General features: G+C 37.8%; 1 protein-coding gene across 2 annotated transcripts in view; it reads right to left on the reverse strand.

Moving 5' to 3' along the window:
- Nucleotides 1-20,050, reverse strand: part of ITGBL1 (integrin subunit beta like 1) — a 203,357-nt gene that overhangs the window by 97,824 nt on the left and 85,483 nt on the right. Inside the window, exons 3-6 of one of the 2 annotated variants that reach the window (XM_061170946.1) lie at nucleotides 14,330-14,476; nucleotides 8,843-8,965; nucleotides 4,571-4,711; nucleotides 1,839-1,979 (exon numbers count right to left, since the gene is read on the reverse strand). In XM_061170946.1, coding sequence (XP_061026929.1) covers nucleotides 1,839-1,979; nucleotides 4,571-4,711; nucleotides 8,843-8,965; nucleotides 14,330-14,476 — 552 coding nt within the window. The remainder of the gene's footprint in view (nucleotides 1-1,838; nucleotides 1,980-4,570; nucleotides 4,712-8,842; nucleotides 8,966-14,329; nucleotides 14,477-20,050) is intronic. The other variant, XM_061170947.1, reaches the window with a different exon arrangement.

Consider the following 20,050-nt stretch of genomic DNA (forward strand, 5'->3'; position numbering starts at 1 on the left):
GTTTTTTGTCTCTCCAGGCCCACCAGGATGTAAACTCCCCAAGGAGAGGAATTGTATCTGTTGTGTTCATTGCTACGTCCCCAGTATAAGTAAACATATGCATGAATATGCCAATCTCCCACACCATAGTATATTGAAATGTATGTTTATGTGGCAGTTTTCTTTGCTAAACAGTAAATTTCTTAAGGTCAGAGCCTAGGCTTTTTTATATTTTAATCCCCTAATATCTCACACAGTGCCTAAAGCATAATTAGCACTCAATAAAGGTTATATTAAATTGAAGTTTAAGTTTAAACAAAGATTCATTCAGTAAAGAAAGAACCTTTAGATTTCTTCAGATTCAGAGACCTTGTTAACATTTTGATTTTAGCTGTTAGTGGTGGAGCCTTCAGCAGGTTATGGAATTTCCTGAACCTCAGTTTCCCCAATTGTAAAATGAGAATAAATATGTTCCCTATGTCATAGTCTTTTATGAAGAATAAATGCAAATCTGGGAAGTGCTTTACAGATTGTCTGGCATACAGAAGTCACTGAATAGTTGTTAGCTGTTTTATTCCCATGGTGTTGATAATGAAGATAATAAAGAACACTCACCCAGAATGAATAACAGAAAAACCTGGAAAGGGCATAGTCTTTGGTCCTTGCCTTTGGCATTGGACTGACCCCATTCCTGGGGTGGGACAGTAAAGACAGTGCCACCAACAACTGCACAGAGCCCTGGCATGGAACCACAAATGAAAGCTGCTGTCTTGTGAAGTGTCTTTTTGCGAATGTGGTCCCCATGAGCTACATGGTATACTTCAATTTCTTTGGGTGTGTCCTGCCAAAGGACAAAATGTTTAGGAAATTCTCCCAAGCACAAGGGATCATCAGAAGAGGGAAATTCTGCAGTGGGAAGCTTTAGCAGCAGGCTCTCCTCAGCCAGGACAGAGAAGTCTTTGCAGTTGCATAATCATAATTAAATAGGGCAGCTCTTTTATCTCCCTTTGCTGGCAAACTTTCTGGAGACAAGCGGCGTTTCCTCTCTATATACTTGTACCAACCAAGCAGTCAAGCATAAAGACGTGTATATGCCCATGTCTCTGTCTTCTCGATTGTCCAATATAACCAGACTGAAAATGTGTAACTCTATTTTTGCTAAATGACACTTTTTCAGATAAATCTGACTGCCTGTTTTTTTCCCCCTTTGCACTATTAGAAATTCTGGCAGGATGTATTTTTTTTTCCTTTGCATTTAGATTACAAGCTCCATAATGTCAAGGATCATGTTTGTCTCCTTCACTGCTGGTACCAGTGGCCCAGAGGCCACTGGCAAATAGTATCGAGAGCCTGGAAAATAGTATCTGTTCCATAAAAATTCATGGAATAGAATTTTTGAAACCACTAATTGATATTCAGTTGTAGGCTGCACTGCAGAACAATTTTAGTATATAAATCATACCAAAGAAGCAATGCATTAAACTATCCATGAGAACTATATTGTCCTAAGTCTTGTACTATATTGATATGGCTGCCATAATGGTACCTCTCCTGTTCACGGTCAGGTCTGCTAGCTTTGTATTCTCACGGTCGAGTATTCAATACTTGGAGGTAATAGTTCTTCTTGGCGAGGAATTAGACTAATTTTCAGAGAGTGGGTGCATTTTCATCTCAAATCTTTGCCCAATGTGTGATTCCTCTAACAGTTTTTCACGTTGCTATTAGGAGTCCTATGAATACCGAATTCTTTAGAAGGCGCATTCCATTCTTTTACGGTTTCTGTGAGAAGCTGAATAAATCTTGAAAATGGGGAAATGACTACTTTCTTATTTAAAAACAGGAGTTAGGCAAGCACTTACCAGAACAGAAGTCATCAGAATATCTGTCATAGACAGCCTTGCAGTCCCTTTCATCACACTCACAGGTGTCCCCATGAATATCCCCCCAGTCTCCAGTCGGGTCAACATCATGGCAAGAACATTCACCACACACACAAATCCCTAGAGGGTAAAAATAATTTTAAATGGGTCTAGTGAAGAAAAATCATGAGAGAAAGCATCTTACACATTGCTCTTTTTTTTCTGTTGTTACTTTATATTTGGAAAATACACGTATTCAGGGAAAATATTCTATAGAGGAAAACACCATCTAAAGTTGACAGTAGAGATTCTATAATAAACAAAAATTATTATCTATGTCTATACTTATGTGCGATCGCAGGATGTGAAATGAGCACCGTGCTGGTTTGACTCAAAGATAATACCAACACAATTAACGTAAGATGTAATCTTTGCTCTCAAGAAGCTTACAATTTATTTGACCAAAAAAAACGCTAATGAAAAACAAACAAGCACCTAAAGTACTAACGTTTTGTAAACTAGGACATAAATACTGTAAGAGTTTGGGGAAGGGGAAATCAGTGTGGGCTGAAGTAATTAAGGTAGATGGTTTGGATAAGCAGAGAGAACGGGAAATGTTCTAGGAGGACTGCAGGTAGAACAACTCAAGGCAAGTCAAGAAAGCAAGAATAAGCAAAGGAGGGTGGGAATGGACGTGGGGATCCCAAGTAGACCTGACTCATTGGGGCAGAAGGTACATATTCAGGAAGACTAAGAAGTAAGGTTGGCTGGATCAGACGAGCTCAGGTTACAGAGGACATTGGTGTAGGTGGAGAGATACAACTTTGGTCGTTTGGAGATTTGCATAGGAGAAATGCTTAGTTGTAAATCATATTAACTTTGTGTGAATTTTAATAATCATCTTTAGGGTAACCAGTTAATCACTGTGAAAAAAAAACAAAACAAGGTTAAATCCCTTTCTTACCTCTTAGATCAAAGTAAATTCTAGCTAGATTAAAGATTTAAGGATATAAAATAAAACCATAAAATATGAAATAAATTCATTTTTATTCAAAAGCCTCAAAGCAAATTATTTAAAGGAAAAAAGAAAAAGCTTTAACGACATAAAAATCTAAAATTTTGGTTGGGGGCAAGACACCAAAAACAAACTAAAAGATAAAAACAGCTGAAACAAGTAGTCATATGTATGTAAAAGACAAAGCTACTTTCACAAACATATAAACAATTCTTATGAAGTCATATCTAAAGACAAATATGCCTACAGCAAAATAGACAAAGGCAAAGAACACCAATTGGAAATTCTGTGGAGAGAAGTTATGATGATAGATAGACATAAAAATGTTTACCACTCAAGCTACCATGATGAAGGGGTGAGGGACTTTTAAACAATAGTGAGTTAGAAATTATTTCAGACATACGATTGACAGAAATAAAAAAGATTGTTAGGATCAAGAGTTGGTGAGGGTATGGAGTACAAAATGTCCAACTTTCTGGGTGGCAATTTCACAACATATACTTTTTAAATGTGTGTTACATATAACATAACAGCTCACTTCAATTAACATATCTAAAGGAAAGGAAAAGTACACAAAAGTACACATACAGGGATATTAAATATGATGGTATTCATGTTATTGAAAAACCACTAGTGACCTAAATGTTCATCAATGGGGAATTCATGCACTCATGGCCCATGCAGAGCTTATATATTAAAGGAAAATATAGGTGAATTAGTATGATATAGAATCAAATCTACTCTGCAAAAATTAAAGAGAGGACTTTTCTTTATAATTTTGGTCCCAAGGTCAGGCCTTTTGCTTTCCTTTCTCTCTATGTACAGAAACCTGGCGCATTTCACTCTTCTATGACTGCCTGTAAAAAGATAAAGTTGGTTGTGTGCCCAGGATTTCATGTAAGCATTACCTATTAAAGTGTACCATTCATTTAGAGAAATGAAAAAAAATAAGTTTCCAGCTTTCTAGATTTTTACTACTGTATAGAAGGAAATTGACCACTCACTGATATCTTCAAGTAGTCAGAAGAGTCCAACATGGCTCTTTATCTACCAGTACAGCTGACAAAGGGAAAAAGAACAAGTATTTGCAAGGATTTTCCTAAAAGTGTTTAAAACTATTTGATTTGATATCAAACACTTAGTTAACTCGCTTTAAATTATATGTTAGCAATACTAATATATTTTTAAAATTCCTGCTTTAAGTCACTCTCAATTCCACATGGCTATATTTTGTTCAATATCACATTTTAATTATTGCATATAAAAGTTAAATGACTCCATATCAATTCTGTATTGCAACACAAGCCTTCAATTTACTCATAATTAAGACGAGAGTTTTTTTTGGAATGCTCTCCGGATAATTAGATGCTTATGCTGTAGACGGTTCTGTTAGTCAAGAGACATTCAACAGAAGTATCTACAAGCATTGCCTTTTCCCTGTACTATGCCATTTCTGGGTGGCTGCCAAAGAAATTACAGTCCCTGTGTTAACTATCTGTTCAGTGAAGCTGAAAGTATGACAGTAACTTTCTTATCTTTCTGCTCTCTGCCCAACAAAAAATAAGAAAGAGAAGCTTGTTGGTATAGGAAATGTTGATTTACATCAAACACTATAAAAGATGACTTCCACATGGAAGGAAATACAGAGAAACACTGGGTTAATAATTAAGAGGTTTGTTTTTTCCCAATTACGTAGTAACGAGTATGAAAGACACACCTCTGTTACTGCAGACTCTGCCATCTGGAGATGTGCATCTTTGCTTGCTCTCCCAGGGGGTGATGTCGCACTGGAATTCGCATTTATCTCCATGCCAACCAGCCTGGCAGTAACAGTTTCCACAGTAACACTTTCCGTGGCCTTTACCCAAAACGAATTTTATACGGTGAGGAAAAAAGCAACTTTTAAAAGCAGAATTAACTTTCTACCTCTTGGTGATCATTTTTGCCTTTGGAAATAATTCACCTGCTCCACAGCCCTTGCTTAAAATAATCAAATTATACAGTTTGCCCCCAAAACATCATAGGTGTGCCTATACCTACATAATTACACACACAAAGCAAGTCAAGGTGTCCTCTAACTTGTCCTAGCCAGGTGGCTGATTAAAATGACAGAATTTTAAAGAAATGGCATGAAAGACTGTGCAAGTCTATTATGTTCTGATCTCAGATGTGTACATCAAACTCAAATGTATGTAAGCATTCACTCTAAGAGCATTTCTTGATATTTGAAATCCACCATTGAGAAAGCAATGGTGCATACTTCCTTGGATGCACATTATTAATGACCATTTCTTAAACCAGAGAAAATATTTCATCATTTCATTAAACTGTGTCCTGCAAGCTGCTGTGTCTTACCACATGGAAAAGAGGTTTTCAGCGAAATCAATGTTTAGTCGTCATTTAAACTACTGATTACAAAGACAATACCATGGACCCTTGGTCTTACAATCAAATTCCCCTCCTATCTGTCAAGAGGATAAAAATGCTAGGTAAGGACAGCCCGTCATTTTGTGTCCAGATGCCTCCACACAATTTCAACTCCCTCCATGCTGTAAACTGTTACTCTTCTTGTTTGTACTTATGTCCAAACAATCTGTAATGAATGGTCACATCATCGCTTCCTGCACCCATGTCCAGCAATCCTACAAATTCCCAAAAGATGACAATACCTTTTATCCCAAATCACTTTTTATATCCTCCCTTTTTGTAATTATGCCACCCAACCATGAATGTATGTTCTTGTTCTTGCAAATCTGATGAAAACCAGGGCCATTTTGGTTTTTAGTCTATTCTTTCTGGTTTATAGGAATTTATGTTTTATCAGAGTCTATGGCTAAAGTCTTTGTTCTTGCCTCTCTCTTCTCCAACAGTCATCATCCCAGAGGGCCATGGGAAACTAATTGTGAGGCTATTTTTCTTTCTAAACACTATGGCATATCTGGCCAATGGCAAGAGTGTCAGTAGGGCCTGAGACACTCACATATGAAGGGAGAAATACAGTAGAATATTCTGGTCTCATGACATTCTTGTCTCTCAGATGAAACTTCCTGCCAGCAGGCATACATGAGAGAGACAGAAAGAGCGAGAGATGAAGAGAAAGTGCTATAGCAAGAGAGAGAGAAAGAGACAGGGACCCAAGCATACCATGCCATGTTTTCTGTCTAAATGAGCTGTAATCGGGGTAGCCACAGAAAACCTCTTTTTAAGCTAATAGACAATGATCATTTCTACAGCAAATTTTAATTTGTTCACTTAAGCAAACATAAAGGCTATCAAATGATTTCATCAATAATAACATATAAAAGCTATACATTTTATTTATGAACTTCAAAATATCTCTACATGTATACACACACACAAAAAATCACATTCCAGTATTACATCACAAGCCTTAGGAACTTGAGGATTACACTGGAAGAAAGCAAGACAACTTTTCCTAGGAGTCAGGGTTTTTTTTAAAACTTCAAAAAGTAGAATTTCCGCTATAATCTAAGAAATCTTCAGAAATTTATTCCTCTGTCATTGTAGGAAATTTATTTAAGATGCTACCTACGTAAGGCTTACCATGAGATTAAGAAATGATCATAGATCTTCATTCTTCAAACCCAAATTCTTTGTATGTTTAGAAAATTCAGCATTGAATTGGGGTTTTACTAAAAAATCATTGAGGTAGAGGCGAATAGGATTACTAGGATAAATCATGTAAGGCTACACTGTATGCAGATATAGGTGGAAAATTAAGCAGATATATTCATAGCTCAAATGAAAATACTGTAATAAGACATACATGAATAATTGAGATAAAATATAAGCCTCAGGACAAAACACACTCCAGACAATGAGCATCATTCTCTGCTTCGTGCAAACTAATGGTGTAAGAAAATCTGCTTTTGAATTGCTCCATTATTGGGCTGTAGGATCACCTCTCAACAGACTGGTTTTATGTGAATGACACATGGAAAAATCTAGAATCCCAGTCAAGGTCATCCCCAGAGGCTGTTTACTGGAGTGCTAGTATCTGTGGTCAGAGACTTTGCACCATGAAATTGCTTTAGCCTCAAACCAACGGAAATAATGAGTGGAAAGCTTGAGAGTTAAACATTTCCTGTTGTTTCCAGTTCAATGTTTATATTTACACATGCAAATAGACTTTGCTTTGGTGGTGTGCATCAGAAAACACTGGCTCCACGCATGTTCCCCTCCTCTTTTTTGATCTGTAATAATTGGAAATAAGATATCAGGACAAATACATAATATCTGTGGGTAGATTTATCTAATTTTTCTAATTATTTTGGAATGAGCCCTTTAGCAGAATTGTCTGAGCAGCATCCAGCTTAGGTCACTGGCTTGAAAAATGAAGGTTCGTGTTTGTTGGTTTTATCTTGGTTGGTTGTGCAGCAAGGAAACCAGAGAGAAAAAACCAAGCTGACGTAAAATAAGAGCATCTGGATGACCCCAGGAATTGAAGCCACAATTTGTTTTTGTAAACAAAAGGACAGCTTAGTGACACTGTATGGCCCTCTGGCTCCTCCTCGCCCCATTTGCTCCTGATCCTTCAAGGGAAAATACTCCTCTGATCACCCATCTGGTATGCAGGATAGGATTCCATGCACGAGTCTTTTCAGATTTCAATGAAAGAAGCAATTACTGATGGATAGAGAGATGAGGCCAGAGGTAACCAGGTTAAAATGTTTAATAACAGCAGAGAAGAATTTACCTAAACTGAAGGGATTCTTACTGCTGTTTACTTTCCTCTCCTGTGCCAGCACGACTGAAACTCTCTCTGGGCACAAGGTTGCAGATAGGTAAGCAGAAGAGAAGGGCACTGTGGGTGGTGAGAAAGGCTTTTCTCACGGAGCTCCAAACTCCAGGGCAGTTCTCTACGGTGAGAGGTCAACAGCACAGTCTTTGGCATCAGACAGACAGGCGTCTAAATTCCTATTCAACCCTGGTAAGTCATTCCAAATGCTGGTAAGTTACTCAATGAATGTGAAGTAGTTATTGCAGTGCTTGACATTAGCAAGCATGCAATAATTGGTACAACAGAAAAATGGACTGAGGTAATGGTGGTCTGTAGAAACAATCATGAAAAAAGTTATCTAAGTGTGTGGTGGGGAAGGATAGATTCTAGGCTAATAATCCTATTGGCCTTCAATGTCCCCAATAGGACATGAGACTATTTAAAGTTTTATGGTTCAGAACGGGAAAGACAATGCAATTAAAACATGCAACGGAGAGACTGGGATAAAAGAGGCAGAATAAAAGCAGTTAAGGTGAGCAGAAAAGATAGAGTCCAGCTAGGACCACTACAGAACCCTGCAGTTGGCCTGTTGCCATATTGATCTGGTTCTCCTTGAGGAACAATCTGATTTTGCATTTAAAAAGTACTAGTCTGCTCTAAATATCATATGATATCATTTATATGTGGAATCTAAAAAAATTATACAAATGAATTTATTTGCAAAACAGAAACAGACACACAGATATAGAAAACAAACATGTTTTACCAAAGGGGATGGGATAAATTAGGAGTTAGGGATTAACAGATACACACCACTGTATATAAAATAGATAAACAACAAGGACCTACTGTATAGCACAGGGAACTATATTTAATATCTTGTAATAACTATAATGGAAAAGAATCTGAAAAGGAATATACATATATATATGTGTGTATATATATACACACACACATATATATATCTGAATCACTTTGCTGTACACCTGAAACTAACACAACATTGTAAATTAATTATACTTCAATAAATAATGGTTAAAGAATAAAATCTATAAAAAATTTTTAAGATGTACTAGTTTGCTCTGAATGCCTTAGTCTAACTTTCCCTATATGAAGTGTATTCCAAATAAGCATAGGTTCAACTTAAATGAGTAAACTTAGCACAGAAATGCATAGGAAAAAAAGTGCAGTGAAATAGGTGAAAAAATCAAGTACTTTTATTAATTTCTGCAAAGTTAATATACATACCTCCACATATTTCTTCTGTTTCATCATCTATGCATTCTCTATCATCACACTCACAAAATTTACCATAAATGAGTCCATTTCCATCTGAATTATCACACTTACACCTGCCACAGTGACAGGTACCTAAACCATTAAAACAGAGCAAAAATTATTTGTTAAGTGCATATAAATTATAATTAATGAATTTTAACCTATCTCTTTCATAGATAAAGACAATTCAAATCAATTTAATATTCCAATTAGGTTTTACTGTGGGTACGATGAGATAGATAATGACATTCTTTCTTGAGATTACTGTAGCCCAGGAGTTATATTTTATAGCACACAGCTATTATGATTGACCTCTAATAGTTTCATGAATGTGACCTCCCCAAGAGCAGAGCTACTTTATACATGTCCATCCAATCAATGCGTGAATGAATATCTTCTGATTACACCTGGGCCTGAAGTGAACTAAAGCAGAAAATTCTAAGCTTTGTGAGAGAAGTAACCTTGCTTATCTTCCTCAGCAGTTATTTATTCAATGCTTTGCACAATATTTGAACATATTATTTATATAATGAATATTTGTGGAATTCATTATCAAATGCATAAATGAAAACCTTAGGTGTTCCTAATAATTTCATACCCACAGTGTTAAACTGATACCCATGTCACTATGGGTATGGGACCAGAGTGGGTTTCTTCTGCATAGAGTCCTGGGACCTCACCAAAACCTCAGGGCAGCTCAGGGTGATACAGAGGCACTGGAGTCATCTAGTCTACCACACACAACATATCCAGCCAAGTTTGAGGATCTGACTACAACCCCAAGAGTGATTTCACTGACAATAAAACAGCATCCAAAGGATATTGAGAAGTAGAATGTCCATTTGAGGAGCTTCCTTTTTAATGCTTTTTAAAAAATTTTTAATCGATCATCACAGCAGTCACCACAGAGTAATTGAGACTTTGCCATTCTCCAGTATCATCCTAGACTCTGGAAATGCAACAGGAGATTGATTCAGCCATAATCCTCCTCTTAAAGTTTTATATGAGTAAAAAACAATGTGATAAAATCAGGGGAGAAGTGCAAAGTGTTGCAGAAACACATAGTAAGGGGATTTAACTGAGACCCGGTGGTCAAAGATAGAGTCCCTGGGGAATGGCTCTTAAACTGAGAACTGAAAGCCAAGTAAAAATAATAGCTAAGAGAATTGAGAAGGTGAAGAAGCCCACTTCCAGCAAGAAACAACAGCAAAGGCTCTGAGGTAAAAGAGGAAATAAGAGAAAAAAGAAAAAGACAGCTGGCGTATAGCAGAAAATAAAGTGGAAAATGTCATGAAAGGAAAAAGGCAATTAAAGACGCAGTTTACGGAAGTCTAAGAGGTCACATTAAAGATTTCCAACTTGAATCAAGAAGAAAAATGAGAAGCCATTGAAATATTTTCAACAAGGGAGTCATGTGATCAGGTATTCATTCCCACCCTGTTACTCTGGTTGTCATATGGAGAATGAACTGAAATGAGGCCAAGTGGATATGAGGGAATGTTAGTTCATTAGTCTGCAGGAAAGAAGATAGAGGCTGACCCAGGTCATGGCTGTGAGTTTAGAAAAAAAGCAAATACACGTGGTGATATTTTCAGGAGAAAGAAAAGATGACTCGGTGACTGGGTATGAGAGGTAAAGGATGGGAAGGAACCGAAGATGATACTATGGATATTTGAACTGAGCTACTGGATACTGGCAATTCTGTATGTGGTGTACCAGAAAGAGCATAGATTTAGGACTAAGGTAGATTTGCAGCCATATCCAGGTCTTAATCCACACTAGCTCTACATTTTTGAGGTCATTACTTTTATCTCTAACTCTCAAATTCCTTATCTGCAAATAACGTCTTCTTCATAGAGCTGCTGTGTGGATCAAGTGATAAATATATCACCCAGTCATCTATCTAAAAATGCTACTGTGTCTAGCACACTGTAGACTTTCAGAAAATGTCAGGTTCTTTGTCTTCTCCCATTAAGACATCAAGTATATTAGCCATATTCCCAAATATTTTCTCCAGACACATTTTATATTTATGGATCCCACCACTTCCTGGTTTCACACTCTCTGCATGATTCTGTTACACAGGTCACTTGTGATTTGCTATTCTCTGTAAGGGTTCTTTCTCTCACAGCCACATATAAATGGTGATTCTGCAGAATTTGAGCTTGTTATTTTTCTTCCTTGAGAATACTTGTGTGAATTTTACTTCTATTAAACTTCGTTTTCTTGCTTTTTTTCCCTGAAAACTATTTTAATTTATAAAAGTTCGTTTCCAATCTAACGCTACAATTCATGGTATTGCCTCATCTCATTCTGTTCTCTAATTATCACCCTTCTTTTTCATTTTCACATTTATTTATGCTGTCTTTCAACCATCCATGTATCCATTCATTAAATTTTCTCATTGCTTATTATTATATTATTGGCGAAGTCATAAGTGCTATAGAAGATAATCAGATGGATAAAATTAAAACTAAGTAAATCATAGACCAAGAAGAAAGAGCTAGGTGATTGATAATTTTTACATATACATATATCTATATGAAACCAGATGACGCAAAGGCATTTGCAACAGATTTGTGACAAATGCTATAAAGATAGTATAAACCTCAGTCTGGCTCTGTGAAGGAGGAAAGGCACAGTAGGGGAGTAAGTTCTTGAGTTGGCACTTGATGTATAGATAGAATTTCAACAAGTGGAGATGGAGAAAAAACTTGTGATGTTGAAGAAAGAGTCTGGGCTAAGGAATAAGGATGGAGAATTTAACAGTGAAGAGTCTGGCTTGAGTTTGGAAAAAAGGGTAGGCTAAAGGCAGACAGTGTAGGATCAAGAATATTGGTCAAGAATTTTAGAATTTATCTGTTGGAATACCAGGAGCCCTTCATGGGTAGGGAGAGAGGTGTAACATAGTTAGGGCTACGTATGCAGTCATTGTTTTCAGGAAAGATGGGAAGGAACAGCCTCTGCCTCTGAATTCTACAACTTCTCACTGACGTCCCCCACAGGCTGGCTCACTCCAGTCCACACATCTGAACCATTCCTGGGTGATGCAGGAAGTTTACAACAGTTCAGAGACTTCCTGTCTTACTCATCAAGTAGAATTCACAACTGAGGCTCCAAGATACGGCATATGGAAGCCCAGGCAAAAGTGCCAGACTCGCGTGCTCATGCTGTGTCATCCTGCATCTCTTTCTTGGTTGCCAGTTAACTCAGTCTCTAGGATTGGTCTTCTGTTTTATGCTAGATTATTTTAGCTCTGACTTTTCATTCTGCCTAATATAGCTGTCTCTTTCTAGGATGACTCCCTGTCTTGAACACCAGCCTATACTCCTGATGCAATGGTGCTGGAGCCTTGCTTTGCTCTGCAGACTGTGCCTTGCCATTCTGCGCCCCTACGGAGTCAACTTCTGGAACTCCTTTAGTGCCCAGCTCCATCTCCATCTCCCCCTGCCCTTCAGTCTTCTGCCCATTCCATATACCTCCTCTTCCCCTTCTGTTCCAAGCTGCTTCCTGCAAATCACACTGCGATATGAGGGGGAAAGATTAGTATAGAGAACTCAGAGACTAATGCAGTTTGGGGCAGTGGTCCTGAACTAGGCTTGTAGAAGTAGGCATTAAAAGAAAGACATGTGACAGCAAGATCCCCAAAGTAAACTTGAAAGGCTTAGAAACTGAGAGGAGAGTAAGAGAGAGAAAAAAAGATTGTGCTGCCTGTGGAAGTTGTCTAAAGACGCATTAAAGGACGTCGAAGAGAGGTGACAGCCAGACGTGACACTGCCCCTAGACTGGATCCTATACAGAGGTGGGCGCAATGATGTAAAAGGCATTGTTGGGTCAATTGACACAATTGGAATATGGACAGTAAGATTACATAAAAGTATTGTATCCATGTTAAAAAAATAGAGGTAGAGATATCTTAGAAACGTATTTTGTATCTTATCCAATGTGTTTCATCATCTATTGAAACAATTCTGTAAATTTTCTCCTTTAAGATGTGTTGATGTAGTGAATCATGCATTTAGATTCCTTAACACTGAAACATCTTTGGATTCCTAAACTAACCCCTATATGGTTATAATGTGTTATTAAAAAGAAAAAAAACCCTGGATTTGAAAACCAATCAATCAATCAATTAATCCATCCATCAATCTGAAAATAGAGTACAAAGAAACAAAACCGAAATTGATTTCAAGTCTTATTACTGAAAGAAGTTTGGAAAGCATGAAGTTTTCAAAACAAAAGAGGCTATATGGTGAGTGTGTGTGTGTCTGTGTGTGTGTGTGTGTGTGTTTAGAGGATGAGTGTCATGAACCGGAAGTAGAGAAATTCTACTGAGAGGAAAAGAAAAAAGGAAGTGCTGGAGAGAAGCCAGGAGAGTATCAGTGAACACAGAAAGTAACCTGACCGTTAGCACTTTCGTCACGGTCCCCGGCTGCTCCACTCACAGCTTGCCTTGGCAGTAGACCTGATTGCTATTAGCAAAACACCCTACTGCACTCAATCTACACAGAGCAATTCCTGTCAATCAAAGACTGTGGAAAGCTCCCAGCTCTGAATGCAGAAGGACTCTACCAATAATGTGAGCTTCAGGGGGGAAGATACTCATTTATGTAGTCAAACCCTGGCCTTCAGCATGCAGAGCAAGAGGCTCACACCCCTGGATCTACGTAAGAACTACCCAGAGAACTTTGAAAAAAACCCCACTATAGTCCATATCAGACCCCAAAGCAATTAAATCAGAGTCTCCAGTGTAGGACAGAAGCATTCTCAAGTTCAACCAGGGTTGAGAAAAAACTGACTTTGAGGTTCTATGTGCCCAACTGTTAAAAGAGTATTTAATTATAGTAACACTGGCTGAACACCATTGAAACCAAAACCACAGCTGTTGTGTTTTATATGATTTTGGTAATTAATTTTAACAGCTCCTCTGTAAATTTCTAAGAAATATTTTTAAATGACGTCTATCAGATATAAAAATATTTTAGTCAAACAAAAATCTTGCTATCACTATATTCTGCAATGGCTTTCACATCCAGGGCATCGGAAACCCCCATTAGATTTGAAAAGTTTGGTTCTATTTGATGCCAAGGTATAAGTTCAAAGCACCCTTGATCTGTAACAGAAGATAATTAAGTAAGTTTATACAAATCCTTTTTAAAAGGATTAATCCAGCATTCAAAATCACGGCTCACAATTTACCTAAAATGTTGTCAGGGTGTTGTTTCCAGTGACTATCCTACTTGAAGGAGGCATTTGGAACAGCTGGAGAGCATCAGACTTGCCAGTCTCAGCAAGAGGACATTTTTCCCAATTGATTTATCTGAATTTCACTTCAAAAAAATATGCTCAAAAGCAGTCTCACTCGGAGGTTCAACATTTCTCAACACCTACATATTTCCATTAAAAACCCACATTTGATTATTTCATTTAAGAATTCTCAGGGCATGGAATTCTTACCTGCATTAGAGCAGATGATATCTTGAGAATTCTTGCACATTTGGTTGCTCTGTTTCTTTGTCAGGTCACAGGTCTTTGGGTACTGGCAAGCGTCCCCAGACCATCCTCCATCACATCTGCACTTTCCACAGTCACACACACCGTGGCCTGAGAATTTAACAACATTCCGTTAGACTCAAATTCTTTTCCAAAGGAAACCATTACTGTAACTAAGGATCTTAACAGTGATGTTGGTTCTGGACCGAGCTATAATCAATTCAAACACAGATATACGACAGTGACTGAGGGGTAATCCTATTTATATACCATATAATGAAGTATGTGGATTTTATTTTCATAATCAACTTCGATAAATCATTCTAAAAACATTCACTTAACTCATAGAGACATGAGGATAAATAATAAACCAGAGGTCTGAAAAACCACATGATCAGAAAATTCAGCACTAAAAGGAGTCCACCTAGCACCGGCATATTTAAGACACAAAAGCCCCGTAAGAACAATTTCCATTTAACTGCATTTTATAACACATGAAATTCCACTAAACTAAACATTGGCCTTATATTTATTTGAATTTGATATGTAATAAAATTGTATAGATACATTAAATACCACCTTGGGATAAGATTGACATGAAAAATAAGTATATATTTTGTTTCTTGATGGGGTAATCTGGTTCAAGAGTCAAAAGGATAAGAGTCATATTCATCTACTGCCACAAAAATTTCTCAACCTTCCATGCTCTCAAATCAACATTTTGCTGTTTTTATTGTTGTGGTTATTAATTTTATTAAGTCCTGCTTGAAGAATCCTGCTAATGTTTTATTGACTACATATTAGAAAGAAGTACAAAACACATACAAGCCTTGGTCTTTGCCCTCAAGGAACTTACAAAACTGAAAAGTTGAGGCTAATATGCAAAGAGAATTGCGTTATCTTCAGCCAGAAATGTTTGTTGGACCTTATATTAAGTTGAGGGATGTAGTCTACAACCTATAGAAATAAGAGGGGAAAGATTTTCTGGACTTCCTTGACTTTTAACTGGGCCTTGGAAGGTGAGTAGAGTTTGAATGGGTTACAGAGAGAATATTCTTGTATTATTCAAGGTAACAGTACTATGTCTTAATGCCTGAAATTCATAGCCACAATGGAATGGAATCATTGATCTTGGGCCAACAGTCATTCGAGGTGGCAGCCAAAAGCCACATGATGAAGTCCAGATGGTCGGTCAGAATGAATGGCTCAGAGGCATGCCATTTGGGCATGCTTGGCAGAGCCTGGATCTGTGATTGGCTATGACTTTAAAACTCCCCTGGGCCCAGTCCAGGTAAGTGTTTCTATTCCTGTTGCATTTTTCAAATTAATTATTCTATTTTACAAACAAAACCTTGCCTGCACCCTAATTGCGATTCATTTTACCAAGTGCACATTATTCTGTCAAATTGATTGTATCATCTTGCATTCCTGTCTGGTCCTACATGATATTGTCAATCTCAGCCAACTTGGTATCATTTACAAGCATAAGTGATCTCTCCTGCCAACCATCCAGTCTATTTATAAAAGTATTAAGCCAAATTCTTGAAGTGGCTGAGCCTCTTTTGGTGAATTAAGTATCTCGGTAACTGTAACGATTCTTTAATAATATTAGTGTATTAGGTTAAACCACATGAAGTAGCCACTTTTATAAGTTAAATGTCAGTTATGGTTCATCCCAATAAAAAAGCTCCATATCAACTGCAAAGAAAATAAAAATGCTTTAGAAGAAAATGAAGTATCTAGAATAAAAGAATACTCAGTGCTTCTTTTATATTGGATAGAACATCTTAAACTCCAAACTAAGGTATATATGACAGAGGTGGGTAATGGTTTGTGGGTCAAAGGTTACAGATTTTTGAAAGGGAGGGAGATTTGGAAAAATAAGGAAAATGTACAGATGATAGGAAAAGACTCATTCATCCCACACTGACCCAATGAAGCATCAGTAGAAGCAATATTTTAGGTGCTTACAACCCAAAGTTAGTCCATGGAGGCCCAGTTTCAGAAACTTCTTCCATAAAAGGTTCTATGATAAAGTAAACATGGAAAGAGACATGCTATATTCTTCTCTTAGCGTGCTATGATATATATCAGCACACTGAAGCCCATCAGAGGTCCTTTCATGAAAAAGCTATTTAACTTTACGTAGAATATACAATTTTTTTGATTAGGGGGCCCTTTTTCCTTACAACTTATACTAATGTCTTGGGCACACACTGTGTCAGGTAATGTGTTTTCAGCTTTTCCTGTAGCATCTGATTGGAGGCAAAGATGACAGACAATGTAGGACAGGATCCTCTACCTTTATGTTCTTTCTAATCTTCATGCCCAGTAGGGCCTTCTTGATTCACTTTCCTCCATTTAGGAAAGTAAATGAGAATCGATTTTTTTTTACTGTCAAGAATTACCAAGTAATAGTCTGTACAATCTTATTTGGAGATAAATGTCTAATTTTTTTTAGAAAGAAAATAATCTTCTATTTCTACTCTTTATCCAAGGTTAATAAGACCTTTGGCCAACCTCAGGGAATGAGGTTGCTGTATTATCGAAGCAAGGTAATCTCCATTACAGTGTCAATAACATGGCTTCGGCAAACATCTCATTTTGCAAAATAATTTATCCACTGTGTATTAATTTGCTACGGCTACCATCCGAAGTACCATAAACTGAATGGCTTAAAACAACAGAAATTTTCTCTCTCCCCGCTCTGGAGCCCCAAAACCTGAAATCAAGGTGTCTGCAGATCCATTCCTCCTGGAGCATCTGAGCAAGAAATTCTTCCATGCCTCTCTCCTACCTACGGATGGTTGCCTGCGATTTTGGTGCTCCTTAGCTGTGAAAGCTTTCCAGGCTCTGCTTCTGTCTTCACGTGGCCTTTTTCTCTGTGTGTCTGTGTCTTCACATCTTTCTCCTTATGAGTACACCAGTCATTGGTGCGCATCCTACTCCAGTAGAGGCTCATCTTAATTACACCTTCAAAGACTCTCTTCCCAAATGTCACATTCACAAGCACCTGGTGGTGGGATTTCACCCATCTCTTAGGGGCACACAATTTAAACCTCAACAGTTGCAAACAGTAGGTCCTGATTATCCTCTTTCCTGCTGTATAGTCATGTATAAGATGGGATCATTTTTCTCTCTTAGATATGCAAATAAATCGGCTAGAGCTGGCAGCAAGCCCCCTCCTCCCCGTTTCTATCCTACACAGGGAGGGCCTGAGAATTCCCAGACAGCCCGGCCCAGGTCCACATGTGCTTCCACAGCTCTGCCAGCCCGTCCCCTCCCCTGCCCCTCCTGCGGTAGCTGCTCCCTGACCACCAGCCCAGCCTCAGGACATCTGCACTGCCACTGACTGGGGGGAAAGCCACAGCAGGCTCTGGAAGAGATTTGGGGACCTTCGGGGTAGAAGGTCCTGGGTCCCAGGCACCTCAGCCTAGGGGAACAGAGGTTGCAGGGCCCAAGGCTCCAGGTGGCGAGGTCCCCTTGGCCTCTCAGGCATCCCACCCCACTCCGCCTTGGGAAAGGATGGCAGAGGAGGACCAGAGCCGAACCCCTCCTATTGTCCAGGTCGAAGGGTGGCCCTTGCCCAGGGCAATATGAAGTCCTAACCAGCAGGACATCCACCATTCCTGGCTGTCTAGACCATTCCAGTTCTGGCTCTTCTCCAGATAACTCTGTTTCCACAACTACAAAATACCGTCTTAAAACGAACCATCCAACATCCTTGAGAATAAATCTGTTGCCCTTCAAATATGTTCTCAAGGAGTCAAGAGAAAACAAACACACAAAACAAGAATGTGAGAGAAATGCCAAAACAACCCCCCACAAAGTAATAAGGATGAAAAAGCCAAAGGCGATTCGCATCGCTCCCAGGGCTGTGAGTAGTGTCGCCAGTCGCTGGAAAAGGAAGACAAGTCACGGTGGAGGGTAAAATCCAGTAGTTTAGTCTCCTTTTTGGGTAAGAATATGGAGGCCTGGTCAGCTGTCTCCAGTGCTTCCCAGGTGAGCTAAAGCCTTGATCACCACTGATCAAGGAAGGGCATTCCAACAGAGACAGAATAAAATGGGGTTTGTGATTCTTAAATAAACAATGCAACTGCAGCACTGCCACCACTATTTCGTGATCCCTTTTACCTGGGTAATGCAAAGGCACTAATCTATTCCACTCAGAGTGATGATAAGATACACTAGTGTACAGTGGAGGAGAAGTTGATGCTTTTTTTAAAAATTAAAACAAACTGTTTCCAATTGGAAATACTTTACCAGTATTGAAGAACTTTTAAAAATCAATTAGGCATTTGCATATACCAATGAAAAGTAATAGTACCTTTCTTTGCCAAACGAACAAACAAAAAAAGCTGAAGGTGACGGCACTTAACTCTCCTCCAAGTCTACTGATACTTTGGATGGAAATAAACTGCCAAAATTAATGTGCCTATTGGATTAGCTGTATGTTTTTGGCTTCAAGTCTTTTTGAAGTCTTAAAAAGGTAGATAGATAGATAGATAATAGATAAATGTAGACATAGGTAGGCAAAGGTATAGGATAAATGGATAAAGAAGCTATAGTATATAAATATATAATATATATGTGTATATATATTATATATATATAGTATATATAGTATATATATATTATATATATATAGTATATATAGTATATATATATAATGGAATACTATTCAGCCATAAGAAAGAAGGAAATCCTGCCACTTGGGACACATGAATGAATCTTGAGGGCATTATGCTAAGTGAAATAAGTCAGATGGAGAAAGACAAATATTGTATGATTTCACTTATATATGGAATCTAAAAATAGCCAGCCTACCAAACAAACAAGCATAAAAACCAAACTCATAGAAAAAGAGATCAGATTTGTAGTAAACAGAGGTGGGAATAGGAGGAGGGGAATTGGATGAAGGTGGTCAAAAGGTACAAACTTCCAGTTATACAATAAATAAGTACTAGGTATGTCATGCACAACAGAATGACTATAGTTAATATACATACAAATATACTGTATAGTATATTCCAAAGTTAAGAGCGTAAACCCTAAGAGTTCTCATCACAAGGAGAAAAAAACTTTATCTTCTTTTTTTTTGTATCTATATGAGATGACAGAGGTTAACTAAAGTTATTGTGGTTATTATTCTGGAATATATGTAAGTTATTATGCTGTACACCTTAAGCTTACACAACGCTGTATGTGAATTGTATCTTAATAAAGCTGGAAACAAATCTTGATGATTAATTATTATTCCATGATTACTACTGACAACAATTTTATTATCTAGAGGAGGACGATGTTAAAAAGTGATTCTCTCTGGATGTCAGATAAGCTAGGTATTCCACTGCTAGAGCCACATGGTAACCTTGAAATAGATATTTTAATTTGAGCACTCAGTTGGCCCTACAAATCTATTTGGTTTGGTCAAATAAGTAAACTCCCAAGACCTGAATTGTCTTATTGTCCAGTGGATTCAAACAAGCTCATTTAATAACAGACACACTCAATTTTTCTCCTGTCCTTTCTGAGCCACTATAGATCTCCCAGCCTCTCTAGGTATAAGAAACTAAGGAACAATGCCACATCTAAAATTCTAAGACAAGGATCCCTTAGCTAACTTTACAATTACTTCATGGTTTGCAATAGAAACTTGACCATTTTCAAGACAGAGGTACAAGT

The sequence above is a fragment of the Eubalaena glacialis genome, chromosome 16, assembly GCF_028564815.1.
Source record: "Eubalaena glacialis isolate mEubGla1 chromosome 16, mEubGla1.1.hap2.+ XY, whole genome shotgun sequence".
NCBI classification, from domain to species: Eukaryota; Metazoa; Chordata; class Mammalia; order Artiodactyla; family Balaenidae; genus Eubalaena; species Eubalaena glacialis.